This window comes from Portunus trituberculatus, chromosome 20, assembly GCF_017591435.1.
Source record: "Portunus trituberculatus isolate SZX2019 chromosome 20, ASM1759143v1, whole genome shotgun sequence".
Classification (NCBI taxonomy): domain Eukaryota; kingdom Metazoa; phylum Arthropoda; class Malacostraca; order Decapoda; family Portunidae; genus Portunus; species Portunus trituberculatus.
The window spans coordinates 12665254-12685926 of NC_059274.1; the positions used below are offsets into that span (position 1 = coordinate 12665254).

Consider the following 20673-nt stretch of genomic DNA (forward strand, 5'->3'; position numbering starts at 1 on the left):
GGTTCACCCCAACGACAGCATCCTACCCTTCAGGCTCTCACCCAAGTCCATCAAAGGTGAAAAAAAAAAAAAAAAATCATTTGTTGGACTGTTTGCCGTCTAAATCTTTGTGGCACCGCATGCTACAATTATTAAGAGTTTTAAGGTTACATGTGTGGTAAACGGCCTTGAAAGTTGAAACGTGGACAATGGAAATAAGACTGAAAATAACATGTGGTAACCTGTGAGCACTTTAATTCAATGCGCGGCTGGTGATCACATTCTACATCCTCGGTGTATACCTAGTCACCTATTGGTTCATCTAAGGTGCTTCAGTACTGCTGATAACTAATCCATGCTAAGGAAATTGGATTTTTCAAATATGCCAGTAAGATATGTACCTACACGTAGGTACTGTACCTAAAGTGAGTCCATTTCAATTTTCAAGACAAACATTGTACATTGTACTTTTCTTCTACAGATTTCAGAAAAAAAAGATAGTCTACTCCACACATATAACATTACTATTTGCAAAGTTTAAATCTCTCTCTCTCTCTCTCTCTCTCTCTCTAATAAGACTGTCTGTGGACAGACGATCACGCGGCTCTGGGCCCGCCGGCCTCTCAGTAAGCACTCTGGCACAGTCAGCAACACAAGCAGCTGATTGAGGACGACGAGGGGGCCTTTGGAATAAATCGCTCTTCATTCAATTTGTCGACATTGTGCAGATTTGCTGTTGATCTGGTTAGTATTGTCCTTCATCGCCAACTGTGCAGGTAACATTATTGCAGTAAAACATCTTTTATTATAGTAGGAAGGCACTGCTCAATTATTGATGGTGAATTCCTCGTAACATTCAACGTCAATGACGTATTAGATTTTCAGAGTTTGGGTATCAGGAGGAGGTACTTGACCATGCAACGATCCTGATGACCAAGTAGGGTACATTTGTAATGGGCGGGGAATGACGAAAGGTGGTAACTGTGTGATAAGGAAGGGTTGGAGGAGAGATAGTGAAGGCGGAGTGAGTACTGCCGGCGTAGCGGACCCAGACCAGCGTACACCGGCACATGCACGGCCGTACCTTACTGCTTCAGTATGGAGTCTGATATCCAGTTGCCAGACAATCCTAAAATGGCATTGATGTAAGTGTAGCATCAAACTGCAGGATGAAGTAACACTTGTCTAGGAGAGGCTTTGCCAGTGTGCTGACAACGAATTTTACTTCAGGACCATAAATAGTGACTATCAGCACAATAGCAGATCAAACTCCTAAATTTCATCACATGGTTAAAAAAAAAAAAAAGTGACCTTGTCTGCATTATTGTCATAGTGTCAGGGGTGCCACAACCTCTTGTTGCCACCTGGGTTGTGTTAGGGTAGCCCTGCAGTGGCCCCTCTTGGTCAGACAAGGTTAAAAGTTAGAAAACTTAAATTATTGAAGAATTGCTGTGAATTCACTTTTGCTCTTTGGACGTTTCTTGGGCGAGAGCTCCTTGTGCTGAGTATTTTGACCTTCATATAGTATATGTAGGTTACAAAGTAGTGTTAATGCCATCAGTGATTTTTTTGTGGTTGATTAGATAGGCAAGTAGGTTGGTTAGGTTAGGAACACCATATTTGTGTCAAAAACTTAAAGTAATGCTGTCAGAAATTTCTTGAAATTTAATAGGTACATTCTTATCCTATTTCAGTTTTGACATTAGTGACTGCCTTGTTTAAGAGGTTGCTAACGGTGCAAGTTTATAAGGATGAAACTGTTTTTTTGGAAAGATTTGATGAGATTTGACTAATATGTAATCAATTTTTATTGTAAATTACTTAATTTCTTATGGTGCGGTAAAAGCGAAAACAAAGATATATACAACAAAGTAGTGGCAGATTCTTTAAAGATGTTTCAAAACTTACCAGAAAAAATAGTTTTGTTCAACATGAGGAGTTTGTAGGGAAAACTCAAAATTTACAAAATAAAGTAGCAATGTCAAACCTTTTCATTTGTCCCAGGTTGTTATTTTCTTTCATCCTGCATGATTTTGCAGAGACAAGATGAGTCGAATCAATATTGATGAGCCTCGGTGGGATCAGAGCACTTATGAGGGCCGAGCCAAGCACTTCTTCACCATCACCAATCCTCTCAATTTGATGTGTTCTTCTGAACAACTGGAGAGGGCTAAGGACATTGTCACAAGATACAGGTATGTGGACACACATGAGGTCTCTCTCTCTCTCTCTCTCTCTCTCTCTCTCTCTCTCTCTCTCTCTCTCTCTCTTATATAATATTAACTTTTTAATGTATTGTAAGTGATAAATCAAAATAAATTGAATATTGAGAAAATAAGACAAGAAACTCACAGAAAATAACAAATATAAAATGATATTAGTGAAACTTCACTTCTTGGTTTCTTTTATAATTAAAACTCACTAATATAACTTGTATTATTAGAATTTTATATATTTCAACCTGTTTTGGGCTCAGTTTATTTATTTTTTTCTTAGCTTGCTATAATCTAAACTGAAGTACCAAATATTGCATTCCATTCAGTCCAGAAAAATGGATCTACTTTTTTCTTGTGTGTGTGGTTCAGTAAAGTATCCTTTTTTCATTGAGGTTCCAATGATGTATTACTTTCTCATCAAGTTTAAAAAAAATGTTTTAATATCCAGTTATGTCACAATATAGGAAACATTTAGTTATACAGATGGTAGAAACAGTCATTTCGTAACTATAACACAGATTTCAAAATTAATTGGCTAGCAAGTATAAATTAATGATAGAATTTTCTAATGTATGCTAATTTTTATTGATATAATTAATCAATACTTACAGCACTTACAAGACCAAGTATAGAATGAAATGTGTTCTCATAAACTTTTGAACACAAATTTTTCATTAAAAAATACTGAATTAAAAGGAAAGATTTTTATGTAAACATTTTGTCTTGACTGGTAGAAAAAACCAATATGCCCATCTGGCCTCCCTCCCTCTCTGGCTCCTGTGTCATGACAGTCAAGATGCAAATCATTGAATCATTCAGATTTATGCATGATTTGACCCATTTACTCCTCCAGTATTGAGATGCATTTCTACCTTGAGTTTTGGATGTGATTAGACGATTTTATCTACATTAGGAAGGGTCTGTGGAGATCAGAAGTTTAATGGCCAGAGTCCTCACTATTTTAATCCTCTAATAATTTTTCGAAGCTGTATAAAATCACCAAATAGTAAGCAGAGTGTCAATGAAAATGTGTTATGGTATTGAAGGCATTCAGTTAAAATTTGAGAGTGTTTACTGTTTGTGGATGCCAGTCTTCCCTGGGTCTTCTATTCTTACTCCTTTTTGTTTTCCTTTACAATTCTTAACCATACAGTAAATGTTGAGATCATATAAGTTCTCATGTCTCAGGAGCATAACTTTGGTTAAAATTTTAAAAGATGTCTTCATTACCATGACCTTCTTTTGTCATGACTAAGGATGTATTAGCTGTATGACAGTTGTGAGTATGGGCCATATCAGTCTTTCCTAGTAGTCCATGTCAGAAAAGATTTAATGCAGCATTATGAATTATCTTTAAACAGCATTGTTGATAAAAACAAAAAAATTATCCTCTTACAGGAAGGGTGAAGATGTGAGCTTGACAGATGATGAAATCTGGAAAGCAAAGAATGTATATGATTCAGCATTTCATCCAGACACTGGTGAAAAGATGATGCTTGTTGGTCGTATGTCTGCCCAGGTGCCTATGAATATGACCATAACAGGCTGCATGCTCACCTTCTACAAGTGAGACATACTTCTCTTTGGTTTTGATAGTGTTAACACTGTCTTGGATATATCTTAACAGATTGTAGAGCTCTTCACTACAGATAAAAGCATAATTTTACTCTTCATGTCTAGTCTTTAAAAGAGGAATATTTTGCCTTTTTAGTGATCTTTACTAAACCTCATTTTAATGGATTTGGGATTTCACAGACACCATCTTTTATCGGACAAATAGATTACACCATTCAAAAAGTGGGGCTGTATTGACAAAGATTCTGCTTATAGTGGTGCTTATCTTAAAACTGCACATAAGTGGGGTAAGCATAAAAACAACCACAGAAGCAAGTACAGTATGAAATGGTGAAATTACAAAGCAGTCAAGTCTTGTACTTAAGTGGGTACATGACACCTTGGGAGTCAAAATATAGCAATTCATAAAACAGGGCTCAAAATGTTCTTGTATCACCTTAAAATCATCTGTGAACAATATTTTCCTTAACACAAACGATACGAATGTTTGTGCTATATATATATATATATATATATATATATATATATATATATATATATATATATATATATATATATATATATATATATATATATATATATATATATATATATATATATATATATATATATATATATATATATATATATATATATATATATATATATATATATATATATATATATATATATATATATATATATATATATATATATATATATATATATATATATATATATATATATATATATATATATATATATATATATATATATATATATATATATATATATATATATATATATATATATATATATATATATATATATATATATATATATATATATATATATATATATATATATATATATATATATATATATATATATATATATATATATATATATATATATATATATATATATATATATATATATATATATATATATATATATATATATATATATATATATATATATATATATATATATATATATATATATATATATATATATATATATATATATATATATATATATATATATATATATATATATATATATATATATATATATATATATATATATATATATATATATATATATATATATATATATATATATATATATATATATATATATATATATATATATATATATATATATATATATATATATATATATATATATATATATATATATATACACCAGACAGTTATGATAGATAGATGGTTTTGCTCAGTTCATAACTTGTAATATAGGATTTATGACAAACATAAGTAATGATGCACATCTACCATTGCTATGAAGTGTGTCATAACTATGAAAATACATCCCCCTGGCTCCTAGTGCCCTGTTTATAATGGTTCCTCATGCTTTCCTTTATAGAGTTCATAAATGGATGGCAAAATTTAAAGTATTGTGAGTGTATATATATATATATATATATATATATATATATATATATATATATATATATATATATATATATATATATATATATATCAGAATTTTCTACCATCTGGCTAAGACTTCAATGTCACTCTCTAACTAAATTCATCTGTGCTGTATACCTCTCACCTAATTCCTCTGACTATGTAAAATTCTTTGACTATTTGACTTCCAAGGTGGAGCACATCTTATCTCACTTTCCTTTTGCTGAGATCTCCATTTTAGGGGATTTCAATGTTCACCACCAGCTTTGGCTTTCATCTTCTTTCACTGACCAACCTGGTGAACAAACCTTCAACTTTGCTATCCTTCATTAAACACACTCGGTCTATCCTTCACTAAAAATCTAAACTGGAAATTTCACATCTCTACTCTTGCTAAATCAGCTTCCAAGAAGTTAGGTGTCCTATGGCGTCTTCGTCCATTTTTCTCTCCCTCCCAGCTGCTTGCTCTGTACAAGGGCCTTATCCGCCCGTGTATGGAGTATGGCTCTCATGTCTGGGGGATCCACACACAGCTTTACTAAACAAGGTGGAATCTAAAGCTTTTCGTCTTATCAACTCTTCTCCTCTAACTGACTGTCTTGATTCTTTAAGTCACCGCCGCAATGTTGCATCTTTATCTGTCTTCTACCGCTGTTTTCATGCTGTCTGCTCTTCTGAACTTGCTAACTGCATGCCTTCCCCCTCCTGCGGCCTCGCTGCACAAGACTCTCTACTTCTTCTCATCCCTATTCTGTCCATCTTCCTAATGCAAGAGTTAACCAGTATCTTCACTCCTTCATTCCCTACACTGGTAAACTCTGGAACTCTCTACCTGTGTCTGTATTTCCACCTGCCTATGACTTAAACTCTTTCAAAAGAGGAGTGTCAAGACACCTCTTACGTTAACTGGACCCTCCTTTTAGATTTTTTGTTTTCTCTTTCTACTTTCATCTTAACAGGGCCTGGCAACCAGCGGGATTTTTTTTTCCAACACTTTGTTTGCCCTTGGCCAGTGCCCTTGTAATGTAAAAAAAAAAAAAAAAATATATATATATATATATATATATATATATATATATATATATATATATATATATATATATATATATATATATATATATATATATATATATATATATAAAATACATGTATACATATGTATAGGTATATATGTATATACATTGTATATATGATATGACATTAAGTGTTGGCAACATAAATACTTCTTTATATGCAAAGTTATAACATTACTCCAAATACTTTTGTTGAAGGTGTCACTTACCCTATACATTTTGTGTTCTTAGAGTAATGGTTTTACATTTTAGGGATAGATAAGAATTAATAAATGACTTAAAATTGTATAATGATGTGAATGCATGATTTGAGGTTTTTTACTCAAATTATATCCCCCACAGTTACATGCTAAAGTCTCTCAATCCTTTTCTTTACTCTGGATAATATAACAATCCCTAATGCTGAAAAGGCCAATGGAAAGAACTCATTTTGACTGGAGGTAGATTTTTTTCCTTTCTCATTGAGTTACTAGTAGAAGAAAGAGTCTAAAAATATAATCTAGCCCTTCACTCACACATCAGCACAAAAAAAGCTGCGTAGTCCTCTATTACCAAGAATGTAAATGAGATACACAGCAGCAGCAGGACATAAACTAGGTATCACTGCTGCAGAGTTGCATTTTGTCATGGATTAAATAGTATGATGTTATTGTCAATTTAATTTCCATCATCAATGCAGCATTCTTTCCAGTAAGACTATCCAAGACATGCTCCTACCAGCTGTGTTGCAGATAATTCTCTATGATCCACTCTATGCTATTCTAATAGATGAGACACAGAGAAAATCTTTATGAGGGCCAATGATTCTTGAGATAGTATGCTCAGGTTCTCTAACAGTTGGCTATCTTGCTTCTTAAAGTTAAAAAAAAACAATCTTAAGCACACCTTAGACAGTGCTTAATTTTTCACCACACTATGTACAGTTGGGAACTAATGCACAAAACTATACATAACTAATGTGTTAATTGCATTCCATTTCATGGGGATCTATGTAAACATGGAACTTGTTGCTTGAAAAGTGTGTTGGCACTATAGAAGAGTGAGTGACGTAGATGATAAAGTTCCTGCCAAATCTTATTACAGTGTTCATTTCCTAATCTAACTTTGTGGTCTGGTTGTAGGGAATATATTCTGCTAAGAAATATAGTAGTGTTTGTTATCTAAATATAAGACAATTTTTTTTAAGTAGCAACATTTATTTCCCATAAATGTACAGTAAACCCCCAGTTTATCACAAGGTTATGCTCTAAAGGCACCTGAAAAGTACTGAAGTCCACATTATATTGATTCTACCCTTAATGTGCTTATTTATCATTTTATTAACTCACAAACTGAGCAATATAGGGCTGTTGGTCTTGACTTTGGTATGCAATTTTGAGGATAAATAAAAAGTAAAAAAAAAAAAAAAAAAATTTACTGTCATAAGATGAAAGATTGCATGGAAAAATTATAGAAAAAATAAATATAACTTTATCACTGTTGTTAGCGGGCCATGAGTGGTGAGGGAGTGTTTCAGTGAGCGGGTAGATGATAGCTGTTGTTGTTGTGTTGGGGGAGCTGATGGATGGGTAGTTATTGTGGTGGGAGGAGGATGTCTAGATAAAGCTCTATACACAATATAATAATAAAGAATAGATTTACTAATAATTTATGATCATCTATTTTTATTTGTACTGTAAGCTACATTAATTTTATGTAGCAGAATATAAAGTAAAAGTTTCTTCTACTGTAGTGGTAAGATTCGAGCACTAATTAATAATAGTGTATTGAGCATGGACTCGCTCACCCCTGTTGCCAATTACCATAGTTACAGTTACACACTTAGTCTGTTATCATAGACATATGTTAGTTTATTAGTTCATAAGAGAAAAATCAGTATAGGTTCTCACTGATGAAGGATGGGATGAATGAAGATGATGGGAAGTAGCTGTATAGTACAGTGCCAATGATGATGGTGTACTGCACAGTGAAGCGTAGCATTTACAGCTCTTCAGAGGGCACAAATAAGCAAAATGAAGGGGTGAATAACTGAAGTAGGCAAGTTGATGTAGCTAAGGCAGAGACACAGGGTGAACTGGGAAGTACTGGCCCATAAGTAGTCATTGTACTCTCATTCCTTTCTTTGAGGAAGGCATGTCTTCAGCAGCTGATCATAGACAATTTGATATACAAAGAGTGCTTGGATGGGCTACTGGTAAGGCTCAAATCAATTATGTGCCACCTACTATTTTCTCAACCCATGCCATAATTTAGCTCGTATTTTATTCATTTAAGTAGCCAATTTTTCCATGAGAGAGTAAGATTTCCCACATTTTGGAAATAGTTAAATTCTAATAAAGATATGTAAAGTGAACTATGTAAAATTGAAGCTAACAGCCCGGGGTTTACTGTATGTAGTGTTATAGTGAAGTTTCAGTTGCTTGTCATCAGTATTATGTAGCATTGTGATAGCCACAACATTATACTGAACCCTAATATAGCCGTATAGAATATGAAATTGCAATTATAATGTAATAGTGTGTGTCATTACTATTCTAGGAAAATATTTTCAGTAGCAGAAGTTATGTTTGGTGTTGAGTGTGTATGTAATGCATGATAATGGAAGATGATTATGATGTCCACCATATCATTGATAGTTAGGTAGTTAGTATTTGCATTTGGCAGATGATAAAGTGAAAACTGATCTACTTTTCTTACGTGCAATGTTAACGTCATTACCTTTGAAATTACTGAAATGGAAGCCTGTTTATTTTTTTCCTTGCTGGTGATGTACTGATGTTTTTACACTAGAATCTGTAAAGCAAATTGAAAATATTGACTTTTCTCTACATGAAGGACAACTCCAGCAGTGGTCTTCTGGCAGTGGATCAACCAGTCTTTCAACGCCCTTGTGAACTACACTAACCGTTCTGGAGACTCTCCCATCAGTGTGCAGTAAGTGTGGTGGTGGTGCTGGGGAGTAGGTTTAGTCATGGTTTCCCATATTGCATTCATGAGTTGTAAAGTAAAAGTTCTGTATTTTGGGATGTACAGGACTAGGCAGATCCCAAAACACTGAATGAAGTGAGAAATCATATGTGAATTTTTTCGTCATTAGTAATGAATAAGTGAGAACATTGGTTACCATTTATTTATTAATTAACAGAAAACTAAACAGTGTATGTATGTAAGTGTAATGCAAGGATGTAGAAATAGACTAATTCAGTTCTGTTGCTGTGAGTGTGAGTATCTGCCAATGGCACTTAGAGATACTGTCTACAGACTCGGGCCAGTAGAGAGAGAGGAGGGGGGGGGGAAAAACGCACACTAAAGTGAAGACATCCAACAGGAAATGTAATGTTGTTTTTCCAAATGCAAAATGGAAATTAAGATGCTGTGAAGCCAGAGTAATATTTGTTACTATGCAGTTCCCCATGCTTTTGAATGCAGAAACTCACAAAGAGAGTGGAAAGACAAACGTGGCAGTTTAAACACTGGACTTAATTTCATATTCTTAATTGTTTTACTCTGTGCCTGTTATGCTTTTGGATCACTGCTTTTCCTTTTTTCCTCTCAGTCACATTATTGATATATTCAAAGTTTATAACAAAAATGCTCATATAAGTACATAGCACTCACACCATCATCCCCGGAGTGGTATAGTTAGCAGTGCAGCCTGAGCCTACACATGATGGCAGACAGTCATGGTGATCTAGTGCCATTTTTACATTTGCCATCTTTTGGAATGTGCCAAAATATTAGGTATCTTTTGGAATGGGACTTCTGCAAAAGTGCCAAAACATCAGATTTTCTGAAGGTTTGGATACTGACTAACAGGATCTTTGCTGTACTCTAGTTAGGAAACAAAATTATGTTTGTGTTAATTTTATTATAAAAAGTTATATACTAGACCAGGGGTTCTCAAACTTTTTAGCTCTTTGGCCCCCCAAAGGAAGTTTAAAATTTCTATTGACCCCTTAGCTTTTAATTCAAGGGAAAAACACCAATGCCAACATCAATACGAGTAGTATTAGTATTAGTAGTAGTTGTTGTTGTTGTTGTTGTTGTAGTAACTATGAAGTATAATAAAAAGGTATCACACAGTAAGAAAATATGTCAAGGTGTACAAGTGTACATGTAAATTAATCCTCAGTGCAACATAACTTTCTTTCTTTCACTGTTGACATCATTGATTAATTATTATCAAGAATTTCAAATAGGATTAGATGGTCCCTTCTACTCCAGCAGTAAATGTTCACCGACCCCCTGATTATTCATCGACCCCCTTTCAACCCCCTGACTATTCATCGACCCCAGATGTTCTGATCGGCCCCTGGAGGTTGATATCGACCACTTTGAGAACCCCCTGTACTAGACCATTGATTATTTGTGTAAGAGTTTGTAATGCTTGAGGACTGTGAGGATAATTTTGACTTGCATAAATGATTGTGGTTTATGATTTCCTTTAATATATATGTACAGAAGTGTTATTTTTTGTGCTAAAGAGGACAATTGAGTATTTGAGGAACTTACGGTACTCATTCAAGACAAGTTTTGTATCTTTCAAGTAAATTGTCAAGCTAAATCTTAACAAAGTAGCTCATATATTATTGTGTGACTGATATATATATATATATATGTATATATATTACCTTTTTGCTTCTTCAACTCTCTCCTTTACTTTATTGGATTCAATCTTACTCATAGTTGTTGTGTTATATTTCTTATTTCCATCAATGCTGCTCTTGTGAACTTGCTAAAATCTACTTATCTCTCCTTTCCACCACGTTGCCACAGTCTTGCTGCATAGAAACTTTACACATATACCATTATTCTGTTGACTTTACTAAGGAGTTGAGTTGTACCTTCATTCTTTCTTGTCTTTTGCTTAAGATTCTAGAAAAGTGTTTGCTTTTGTCTTTTCTCCTTTCTACAACTTGAACTGTTTTCAAGAAAAATATCAAGACCACTGGAATCAAATTATTTTGACCAGTGTTTTCAAAACATTTCAAATTGACATCTTTTGGAACTGTAGTACATGAGTGGGCTGATTTTTTTTCTTGTGTCAGTCTTCACCTACAAAAATATATAGATAGTTAATTCACATTCCTTTCCACAGGCAGCTAGGAACTTCATATGTGCTTGCTACGGGAGGTGCACTGGCCACGGCTTTAGGTCTCAACAGTCTGGTCAAGGTAAGATTTAGAAATATGCTCTTTCCTAAGTGAATGAAAAGAAATCACTTCTGTATTACTATTGATACATTGGAAAGCGAGTTGTAATCTGTAGTGTGAGGAAATTTATCATTTGTCCTTCCTCCATTCTTCTTTTGTTTTTTCTATTCCAGTTTGTAAATTGGAACCTTCCAATCTATTACACTAGCTTATTTAGACATTTAAACTGTTTCTATATCTATGCCAAGTAGCTTTTATTACATTTTAGCCTAGTTATTGCTTTTTCTACCTCTGACATACCATTTATTCATTTGTTCACCTGCTTAAATACCCATATGCTGTTGCTACCATTATTATCTTCATTGAATTGTCAAAATGTCTTTTTTGCACACTTTCCATTTCCTCTTTGCTACTTCACACATCCTTGTGAGAAAAATATTCTCAAAATGTATTTTCTCTTTAGTCCATGCCGCCCCTGATTGGCCGCCTGGTGCCCTTCACTGCCGTGGCCGCTGCTAACTGTGTCAATATTCCCATGATGAGGATGAAGTAAGTCTCCTCACCAGATAACCTGCCATATCTTATAATCTTGTGGAAATAACATAATGAAGTGCTTAGCTGCATATGCTGTTTTCAGCTGGCTTTTAAAATGTATTGTGGCCATGTGGAAGATACTGATATTTCTGCTCTTCTTTTCAACTTGGAATGGTTTGACAAATTTGAGCTTGACAACTTATATTCCTATTAATAATCATTTGCAGAATTATTCTGTATGCATGTTGCAACTGTCAAGCTTCAGAGAAAAATATCTGCTGAGTTAGCATTAATATTGCATCCTAGCAAGCATCATCTTAGTTCTGATTATATTTATTATTTTATTTGTGTTAAATTACCCTTTTTAATTCTTATACCCAACTATTTACTTGTACTAATTCATCATTCCCTATTTTGTATACAGTCAATTTCTGAGTTTGGATTAGCTTGTGCTTCATCAATGTACACACAGTAAAAAAAAAGTATTCGTGGTCAATATGCACAAATTATATCGGGACAAAAAGACTAAAATTTGCATTAATTGATAATACCAATAAAATGTATCGTCCCCATAAACTGAGCAATAGGGTTCCAGTGGTACTAATAATAACACACCACAGGTGTGCAATTATTAGTATAGATAAAAGATTCTCAAAAAGATTTTTTACTCATAAGATGAAAGATTTCATGATAATGTGTAGGAACACCAAATTTATCACTGGAGGGAGCGGGCAGTGAGTGGTGAGGGAGTGTTTCACTGAGCTGCTAGATGGCTGTTGTGGTGGTGAGGGAGCTGGTGGACAGGTGGCTGTTGTGGTGGTGAGGGAGCTGGTGGACAGGTGGCTGTTGTGGTGGTGAGGGAGCTGGTGGACAGGTGGCTGTTGTGGTGGTGAGGGAGCTGGTGGACAGGTGGCTGGTGTGGTGGTGAGGGAGCTGGTGGACAGATGGCTGGTGTGATGGTGAGGGAGCTGGTGGACAGGTGGCTGGTGTGGTGGTGAGGGAGCTGGTGGACAGGTGGCTGGTGTGGTGGTGAGGGAGCTGGTGGACAGATGGCTGGTGTGATGGTGAGGGAGCTGGTGGACAGGTGGCTGGTGTGGTGGTGAGGGAGCTGGTGGACAGATGGCTGGTGTGGTGGTGAGGGAGCTGGTGTGGTGGTGAGGGAGCTGGTGGACAGGTGGCTGGTGTGGTGGTGAGGGAGCTGGTGGACAGGTGGCTGTTGTGGTGGTGAGGGAGCTGGTGGACAGGTGGCTGGTGTGGTGGTGAGGGAGCTGGTGGACAGGTGGCTGGTGTGGTGGTGAGGAGCTGGTGGACAGGTGGCTGGTGTGGTGGTGAGGAGCTGGTGGACAGGTGGCTGGTGTGGTGGTGAGGAGCTGGTGGACAGGTGGCTGTTGTGGTGGTGAGGGAGCTGGTGGACAGGTGGCTGGTGTGGTGGTGAGGGAGCTGGTGGACAGGTGGCTGGTGTGGTGGTGAGGGAGCTGGTGGACAGGTGGCTGGTGTGGTGGTGAGGGAGCTGGTGGACAGGTGGATGGTGTGGTGGTGAGGAAGCTGGTGGACAGGTGGCTGGTGTGGTTGGGAAGTGATGTCTAGATAAAGCACTGAATATAATACCATAATGAACAGTAGCAGATTTACTCAAGATGATCATGGTGATATTTTTTTTATTTGTACAGTAGGCTACACTAATTTTGCATATCTTAAAGTAAAGTAAAAGTTTCTCCTACTGTAACAGTAAGACACAAGCACTTCACTTATTTGTAATGTTTGGAGTGTGGCATCATTCACTCTGAGTTGCTAAATATTATTTTAAGACATATGAGAGCAAAATATTGGTCGCCAAGTTTGAAAATGACCATAGTTGCTGTTAAACTGCAAAAATAACAAGGGTTTATTGTATATTTTATTTAGGGATTGGTGTTAAATGATTGCTAAGTTCAAATCTTACAAACAAACCATGCCAATTGCCCCACAACATCAGTAGTTGCTATAATGTTCACTAAATGGCATCAGAGCCTCAGTACACCTATGCTTTTTCTTATTGTGTATACTGACGCCAAATCTAATTCCCTCTCCTTTTTTTCATGTTTTTCGTATTATTATTATTATTATTATTATTATTATTATTTATTTTTATTTATTTTTTTTTTTTAGATTTTTTTTAATACTAATAGTAAAATGTAGTTTTCAAACTTTCCACTTTTCTTTCCCAAAGTCCTCTTCCCATGTTCTTTTCTTGAATTCTCCCTTAATTTTGTCATTGGCTGCAAAGTAACATACCTAGTTGCCTTTTCATATCCCTTATCATTGCATTAATTACTTAAAACTGGTTTCTAATTATCATTTACCTTTCATTTCATGTTGACCCAAACAATTGTACATACTTTATGGATATATTGAAGGATTTTTCACTGATATCAGAGTTGGAACGTTGCTCTCTTATACGCCAAATGATTTCAGGATGTGCATTTAGTAGATTAACATGTCACTGCAACTACATCATTTGGAAATATTAATGTCCAGGAAAACTTCTTGAAGTATCTTATTGTTTGCATATATTTTTAAAGGATTTTGCATTCGAGACTAAAAATGCTTGTGTGCATATGAACTGAAGTAGATAAAGCATGCATATTATACAGTAAAACCAACATTCATTTAGGAGATTTTTGAAAACTATTGAACAAAAGTTACAAATGAAAGTACCACATCAGACTGAGTGACATACATATGATAACCAGAATGTTGAGCTGCATTAGGTAATGGAGATAAGGAGATGAAGTGTTATAATAGCAGAATTATAATTATAGAAGTAAGTTCAGTTTAATTTTCAAAAGTAAGCAAAAACCAGGTGTAGGTTATTACCAATTTTAAGGCATTGCATATGTCTTTGGCTATAATGATCATCAATATATCTATTTGACTGCTTGCTCTGATATGACCTTTGATATTCAGTAAAGGAGTGGTTGCATAAGATGTAGAATTTGGAATTGCTTTTCTTGCCCCCCCTCTCCCCTTCCCTCTTCATATTGCCAACAAAATGTCAGGATGTAACATACAGCTTCTATCACAAAATCCACTAATTGAAATTGTTATAGTTAATAACATTTGTTGCTAATTGATAAAAAGAGATATATTAATATGTAGTCACTGATGATAATAGCTAGTTTCTTTTTATATAGCATTAGCCATTAACATTAGTATTATTGTACATTGTGCCCATGTAGACATGTGTGCATTACCACATAGGGAGCTGCAAGATGGAGTCACACTCTTGGATAAGAATGGAAACAAAGTGGGAGAAAGCAAGACAGCTGCTAAGTGGGGCATTGCAGCTGTGTGTGTGTCTCGTATCTTGATGGCGTCTCCTGGCATGGGTTAGTATTGTGTGCCTTTTTTAACCCATTTATTACTGTGTCATGAACATGTGAGAAGAAAGGGGGATGTTGAGTAAGAGTCTTGTGCTGCTTTCACATTAATAAGGCAAGTTAAAATACATCCTGACAACCTAAGAAATACATTCACATATGATTAAGTTAAGCATATCCTTGTTCCTTCTTGCATGTCCTTTCCTTCTGAGCTTGATACATTATGCACAGAAATTTGAAATAATTAATGGTATACGTACATTAGATACCTTCAGAAGTCAGTACCTCTGTAAATAGTTACCCCTTTGTAATATTTTTTTTTTTTAGCAAACTACAATCTGGATACTATTGAAGAAAAAAGTAAAAGCTATCACCATCATGGGGACACTGATTTAAACCAAAATTTGCTTCCTTTTTAATATTAAAACTTTCCTATTGGAAAACACAGTAATTACTCTCTTTGAATGTGAACTTTTCACAGTGCTGATTGATTCAAATAGAATGCTTGTACTGAAATTTTCTAGATGAATAATGCAGAGGAGCTTAACAACTTGAGTTGTTTTTTCAAACTATTGATGTTATATCAGTTGCCCAAGTATCATGGTGTGTATTTTTTCCTTCATGCTCATATGAGAAGCTGTGAATTGGAAATCCATTACTATTGCACTGGGGTTTGTTATATACCGTAATATTGAATAGTTATATGTGTCAGACTGTAGACATCACTTATGCATGTCAGTACTTTTAGTAAAGCATGTGTGTATATGCAATTCAAGATGGCAGACAAATTTTCAGTGTTAGTGCCATCCATCATTCAGTTATTAGTTACCAAAGAAGATGCAAGAGTGGTGAGCAGAAGTATCAGTTCTCTGACAACTATGGTATTAGAGGGCGTAAAATGTTGGTTTAAGTTGGCAAGGCTTGTGTGTGGTGAATGATTCAGCCTTTATGTAATTTAGAGAGTGGCGTGAAACGGGGGTGATGCTTCTGGACCAGGAAAACAACACGGTGGGATACAGTAAGAAGGCAGCCCGCAGAGGAGTCACCATGGTGGTCCTCTCTCGGATTCTCATGGCTGTCCCCAGCTGTGGTAAGACATCAACACAAGCTATGTGTGATGTTTTTGCTGAGTAAACTTTGGTCATAGTGATATCTTTAGTAATATTTACATTATACTTACTAATGTTGTATTGCACTTTAGTAGCAAGAACCCATTCACATTTGTACTGTATCTCAGTAGAAATATTTATGCTCCCCAAGTACACCTGTAGCTTGTAGTTGATTAATCTTATATGAATGTAAACCATCAACATCCATTCTTGTCATTATTTGGAAATATTCTGTATTGGCCAGCATGTCTTTGTTTGGTTCAGCTAATGGTGGCTTGCCAGGACACACAATCTCTAGCAACCTCTCTGTTAGATTACTTCACTTTAGGTTTTCTTGAGTTTACTTCCCATAACTCTATGCTGCTCAGCACAATTCTTTTAATTTAATTGCTGCCATCTTTGAACACATTCCAGGTTTATCCCTTCTCGCTACCAGACTAATGTGTCCTTTTTCTCAGTTCATCTGAGATATTTTCGTCTGAAATCAATAACATTATGTTGGTCTTGTCCTTCAAACACTTCTCCTACTATCTTGGTATATAGAATATCTCATGAATCTCTCATCCATTGTTACATCTTATTGTTTCCATACTGGTTCAAGCACATGTAACAAGTAAAATAATAATTTCTTTGTCAAGAGTAGGTACATTTTTTTATCTCAATTGTTTGCCTTCATAAACACCATCTTTGATGTAGGAAAGTGACAGGTGATACACAGTAAGTCTCTGAAATTTATACTTCCCTTAAAACATGGTTAGCAAGGCAGTGGCATAGTGGATAGGGTGGTGAGCTTGGGATCAGGCAGGTGTCCAAGAGTAGGTTCGAATCCCACCACATATCGGCCTGTTACTTTGCCATTTGTTGAATGGTTTAAAGTTACCTACATGTCACCATGATACCCAGGTTCTAGGTGGTTACACCAAAGATGCACTTGGGTGGTGTTATAGGCCCTAATATGGGTACCACTATAAATAAAATTGACTGCACCGCTATTGGGTGGAAGCTTAACAACGCTTTTAATATTCTTCAAGTTACCTGCAGGCGCTATAGGCCAGGACATAAAAAAAAAAAAAAAATGGTAGATAGAGACAGAAGAATCTAATTGGTGTATAGATATAATCAAATTATAAAACAATGTCAAATTCTGGAAGGCTGTATTTTCCACATACATACATTATCAGAATTTGTCTACATGATGTAGTAGTGCATTTAAAATTGAGTTTTTTTGTATCATTTCATATGTATATACATATATCTCAGAGCTGGGCACAAAATTACTAACTTATTCCATCTTTCACAATTGCAGTTCTGTAAATCTTAAGATTTAGATTAGATTGCTATCACAAATCCACTATTGTAAATGGGTATACAATATTTGCAGTCTTCTGCCACAAAACCTGACACTGCAAACACAAACCCCAACCAAAAATTCAATCATCGAAAGCTCTTGAATCTTTTCATCTTTTCACTCTATTTAGTGATGTCTATTTTGCGATTTTTTTTCTAAGACCTAAAGTATGTATAAAGAAAATTATTTTTGTAGAAGTTTTTTTTTAATGCATGATGGGAAACTGGTCAAAGGCAACAAACAAATAATAAAAAAAGGCCCACTGGATTGCCAGTTCCCTAAAAGAAATTAAGAATTATCCAAAAGACAGGGACAAATGTCTTGATATCTTTTCGTAAAAGAAGTCATGTTGTAGGAAGATGGAAATATAGAAGCAGCCAGGGAGTTCCAGAGTTTTCCAGATATATATATATATATATATATATATATATATATATATATATATATATATATATATATATATATATATATATATATATATATGTATGATCATTAAGTTCAGCTCAGTTTTGTTTTAATGCATTACATAATTTATATTCCAGTCAGACTCATGGTAGAAAAGCACAGTGTTTGCATATTAGAAACTCAGGTCTTCAGGAACTGATTTCCCAATTTTCTTTTACATAAGTTCAAAGAATTTCAGTTATGAAACTTGTGTATGTTGAATGGTTTTATTATTATTATTATTATTATTATTATTATTATTATTATTATTATTATTATTATTATTATTGTTGTTGTTGTTGATTTTACATAGTAATGGAAATAAAGTTATTTCAGGTAACCATTAAAGGAGTGGTGAACCAACTCTGAAATTATCTTTATCACCAGAGATAATTGAACATGTACTACTTTATTATACAAGTGTAGAGTAAATAGTTACAGGCACAGTGATATAATCCCTCTGTATCAAGAGTATGAAAAATGTACAGTATATGTAAGAAATTAAGTGTGAAGATATGGTTGATGATTGGGAGAGATGTTGCTGTTATGCTTTCTTAAGTAATGAAGCAAACACTTGAGAATGTTATACAAGTTAAGCCAAGTAAATTTTTGTTCAAAGTAAAGGGGGTAGAAAATATATGCAAAGAAATATGTAAAATGATGAATATTGTTACATATCTTGCAATTTTGAGGTAGTATTTTCTTTTTGAACTTGTTTCTCCATTTTCTTAATATAACCATATTTAGGATAATTATATGTAAAAACAAATAACAATAGAATATTTGTTCTGCATTATTTGCATGTTGAGAATGCATTAGCCATGCTTGAATGAATTTAAGGAAATATTGTAATGCACTGTGCAGTACATGTACCTAAGATGTTGAGAAAGGAGAGACAACTTCAAGTGAATGAAGGTAGTTCAAGGACAGGGGAGGAATGCTGGTCCCTCAACAGCATGGACAGAGGAAGCATTCACTCACTAGTAGTCCTAACATCAAAAGATAACAGTCTTTCATTCTTTTTGAAAATTCATCACCAGCTCACTACTTTGTAATACCATGATTTACTTGTTGATACTTTGAACCTTTAAGATGTTCTTTTAATAAGATTATATTCTAATGGAAGTTTACTTAATACGTTGTAAGTGCTGCAATTAAAAAAAAAAGGTCTTTTTTTATTTTCAGTGTTGCCACCTATTGTGATGAATATCCTTGAGAAGCGAGGCACTTTGCGCAGAATGCCGTGGATTTCTGCTCCACTACAAGTTGCACTGTGTGGTGTGTGCCTCACATTTGCCACTCCTGCCTGCTGTGCCCTTTTCCCACAGAAGGCTTCCATTGCTGTGTCCAGTCTGGAACCTGAAGTGCAGGTGGGGTGTTCACTTTTCACATATTGTATTAGAGACAAAAACAAATAAACAAACATTATGGCTCCTACTGAAAATAAGATCAATTAGATGTATGTCCATTTAAATTTTGTACTGTAGATCATCTTTCCCATGTAATGAATGTGTTGCTCAATAGTTGCTGTGTTTTACATAGCAGTATGTATTTCACATACATATTTTGATAACATACGGTAATCAGATATAATTTGCAAAGCTTTTATTTATTTATTTATTCATTGTATTTATTATTTGTTTATATATATTTTTTTCCCCAGGAGAAGATCCGGCAGCTGCCTGACGCCCCCGATGTTGTGTATTACAACAAGGGTCTGTAAAAGTATGCTGGTTGTGATGTGAGAAGTTTAGTTCATCCTTCTGGAAATTATATGTATTACAGGGCATTTTAATGTATATAATCTTACATCTATGTTGATTTTTTTTCTGTATCATATAATCTTTAAAAGTCTTCAACGTATCCCTGTGATTTAATTTTCAGCGAAACTTAAGAAACACAGTGCCATCATTATTTATTATCTTGTTTGTCAAGGAAAGGTCATCTTCATTACTTCATGCATATTTGATGTGCAGTACTCAAGATGTCTCCGAAACAGAAGGATATTACACGCTATGTACCAAAAATTCCTTTGACTCTTGAATTTATTGCTCTTTTTAAATACATACTTGGTATAATTGCTTTTTGTGATTCTTTTACTTATTTGCCTGAAGATGCTGTACAGAAACTAACACACAGTACAATGTGTATAATCACTGGGATCATAGTCTCTAATATTTTAGTTTCTTAAGATGTGACGGTGGTGAGTGAGCAACCAGTTTCATGACTTCGCTGTAGGTGAATTCTTACCACAAAGAGTGGCATAGGTGACACTAGCAGCAATGTGAGAGAAATGTAGAAACTGACCATTAGCCCACAAGGACAATCTAACCTCAAAAGCTAAGGTGTTAATTGTGCGTATCATGATAGTGTCATTGCATTGCAACTCCACACTGATGTGGTTCAGGTGGACAGTGATGTGTGAGCTAATGAGCCATCATGGGATGGAGGAATTATCAGCTCGTGGA

At 34.8% G+C, this 20673-nt stretch overlaps 1 protein-coding gene across 5 annotated transcripts; it reads left to right on the forward strand.

Annotated features, from left to right (window-relative positions):
* Window positions 1–565: 565 nt before the first annotated feature.
* Window positions 566–20291, forward strand: LOC123506598 (sideroflexin-1-like). 5 transcript variants are annotated; one of them, XM_045258838.1, is made up of 9 exons: window positions 566–723; window positions 2019–2174; window positions 3594–3761; window positions 9094–9192; window positions 11357–11432; window positions 11875–11960; window positions 16264–16394; window positions 19391–19575; window positions 19869–20291. In XM_045258838.1, the coding sequence occupies exons 2-9, from the start codon at window positions 2026–2028 to the stop codon at window positions 19926–19928; spliced, it is 954 nt and encodes a 317-aa protein (XP_045114773.1). In that variant the 5' UTR covers window positions 566–723; window positions 2019–2025; the 3' UTR covers window positions 19929–20291. The 5 variants fall into 5 exon arrangements, 4 of the variants coding, with proteins under 4 accessions (XP_045114773.1, XP_045114774.1, XP_045114771.1 ...); XM_045258839.1 differs by having other exon boundaries at window positions 577–755; XM_045258836.1 differs by lacking the exon at window positions 566–723 and adding an exon at window positions 935–1124.
* Window positions 20292–20673: the final 382 nt, after the last annotated feature.

What these genes read in the sequence shown, in the direction of transcription:
- LOC123506598 (XM_045258836.1), top strand. Translation starts at nt 1,078, where the DNA reads ATGGAGTCTGATATCCAGTTGCCAGACAATCCTAAAATGGCATTGAT. An exon ending in ATTCCCATGATGAGGATGAA is followed by an intron (nt 11,961 to 16,263) that starts GTAAGTCTCCTC and finishes TATGTAATTTAG; the next exon opens with AGAGTGGCGTGAAACGGGGG. An exon ending in GTCTGGAACCTGAAGTGCAG is followed by an intron (nt 19,576 to 19,868) that starts GTGGGGTGTTCA and finishes TTTTTTCCCCAG; the next exon opens with GAGAAGATCCGGCAGCTGCC.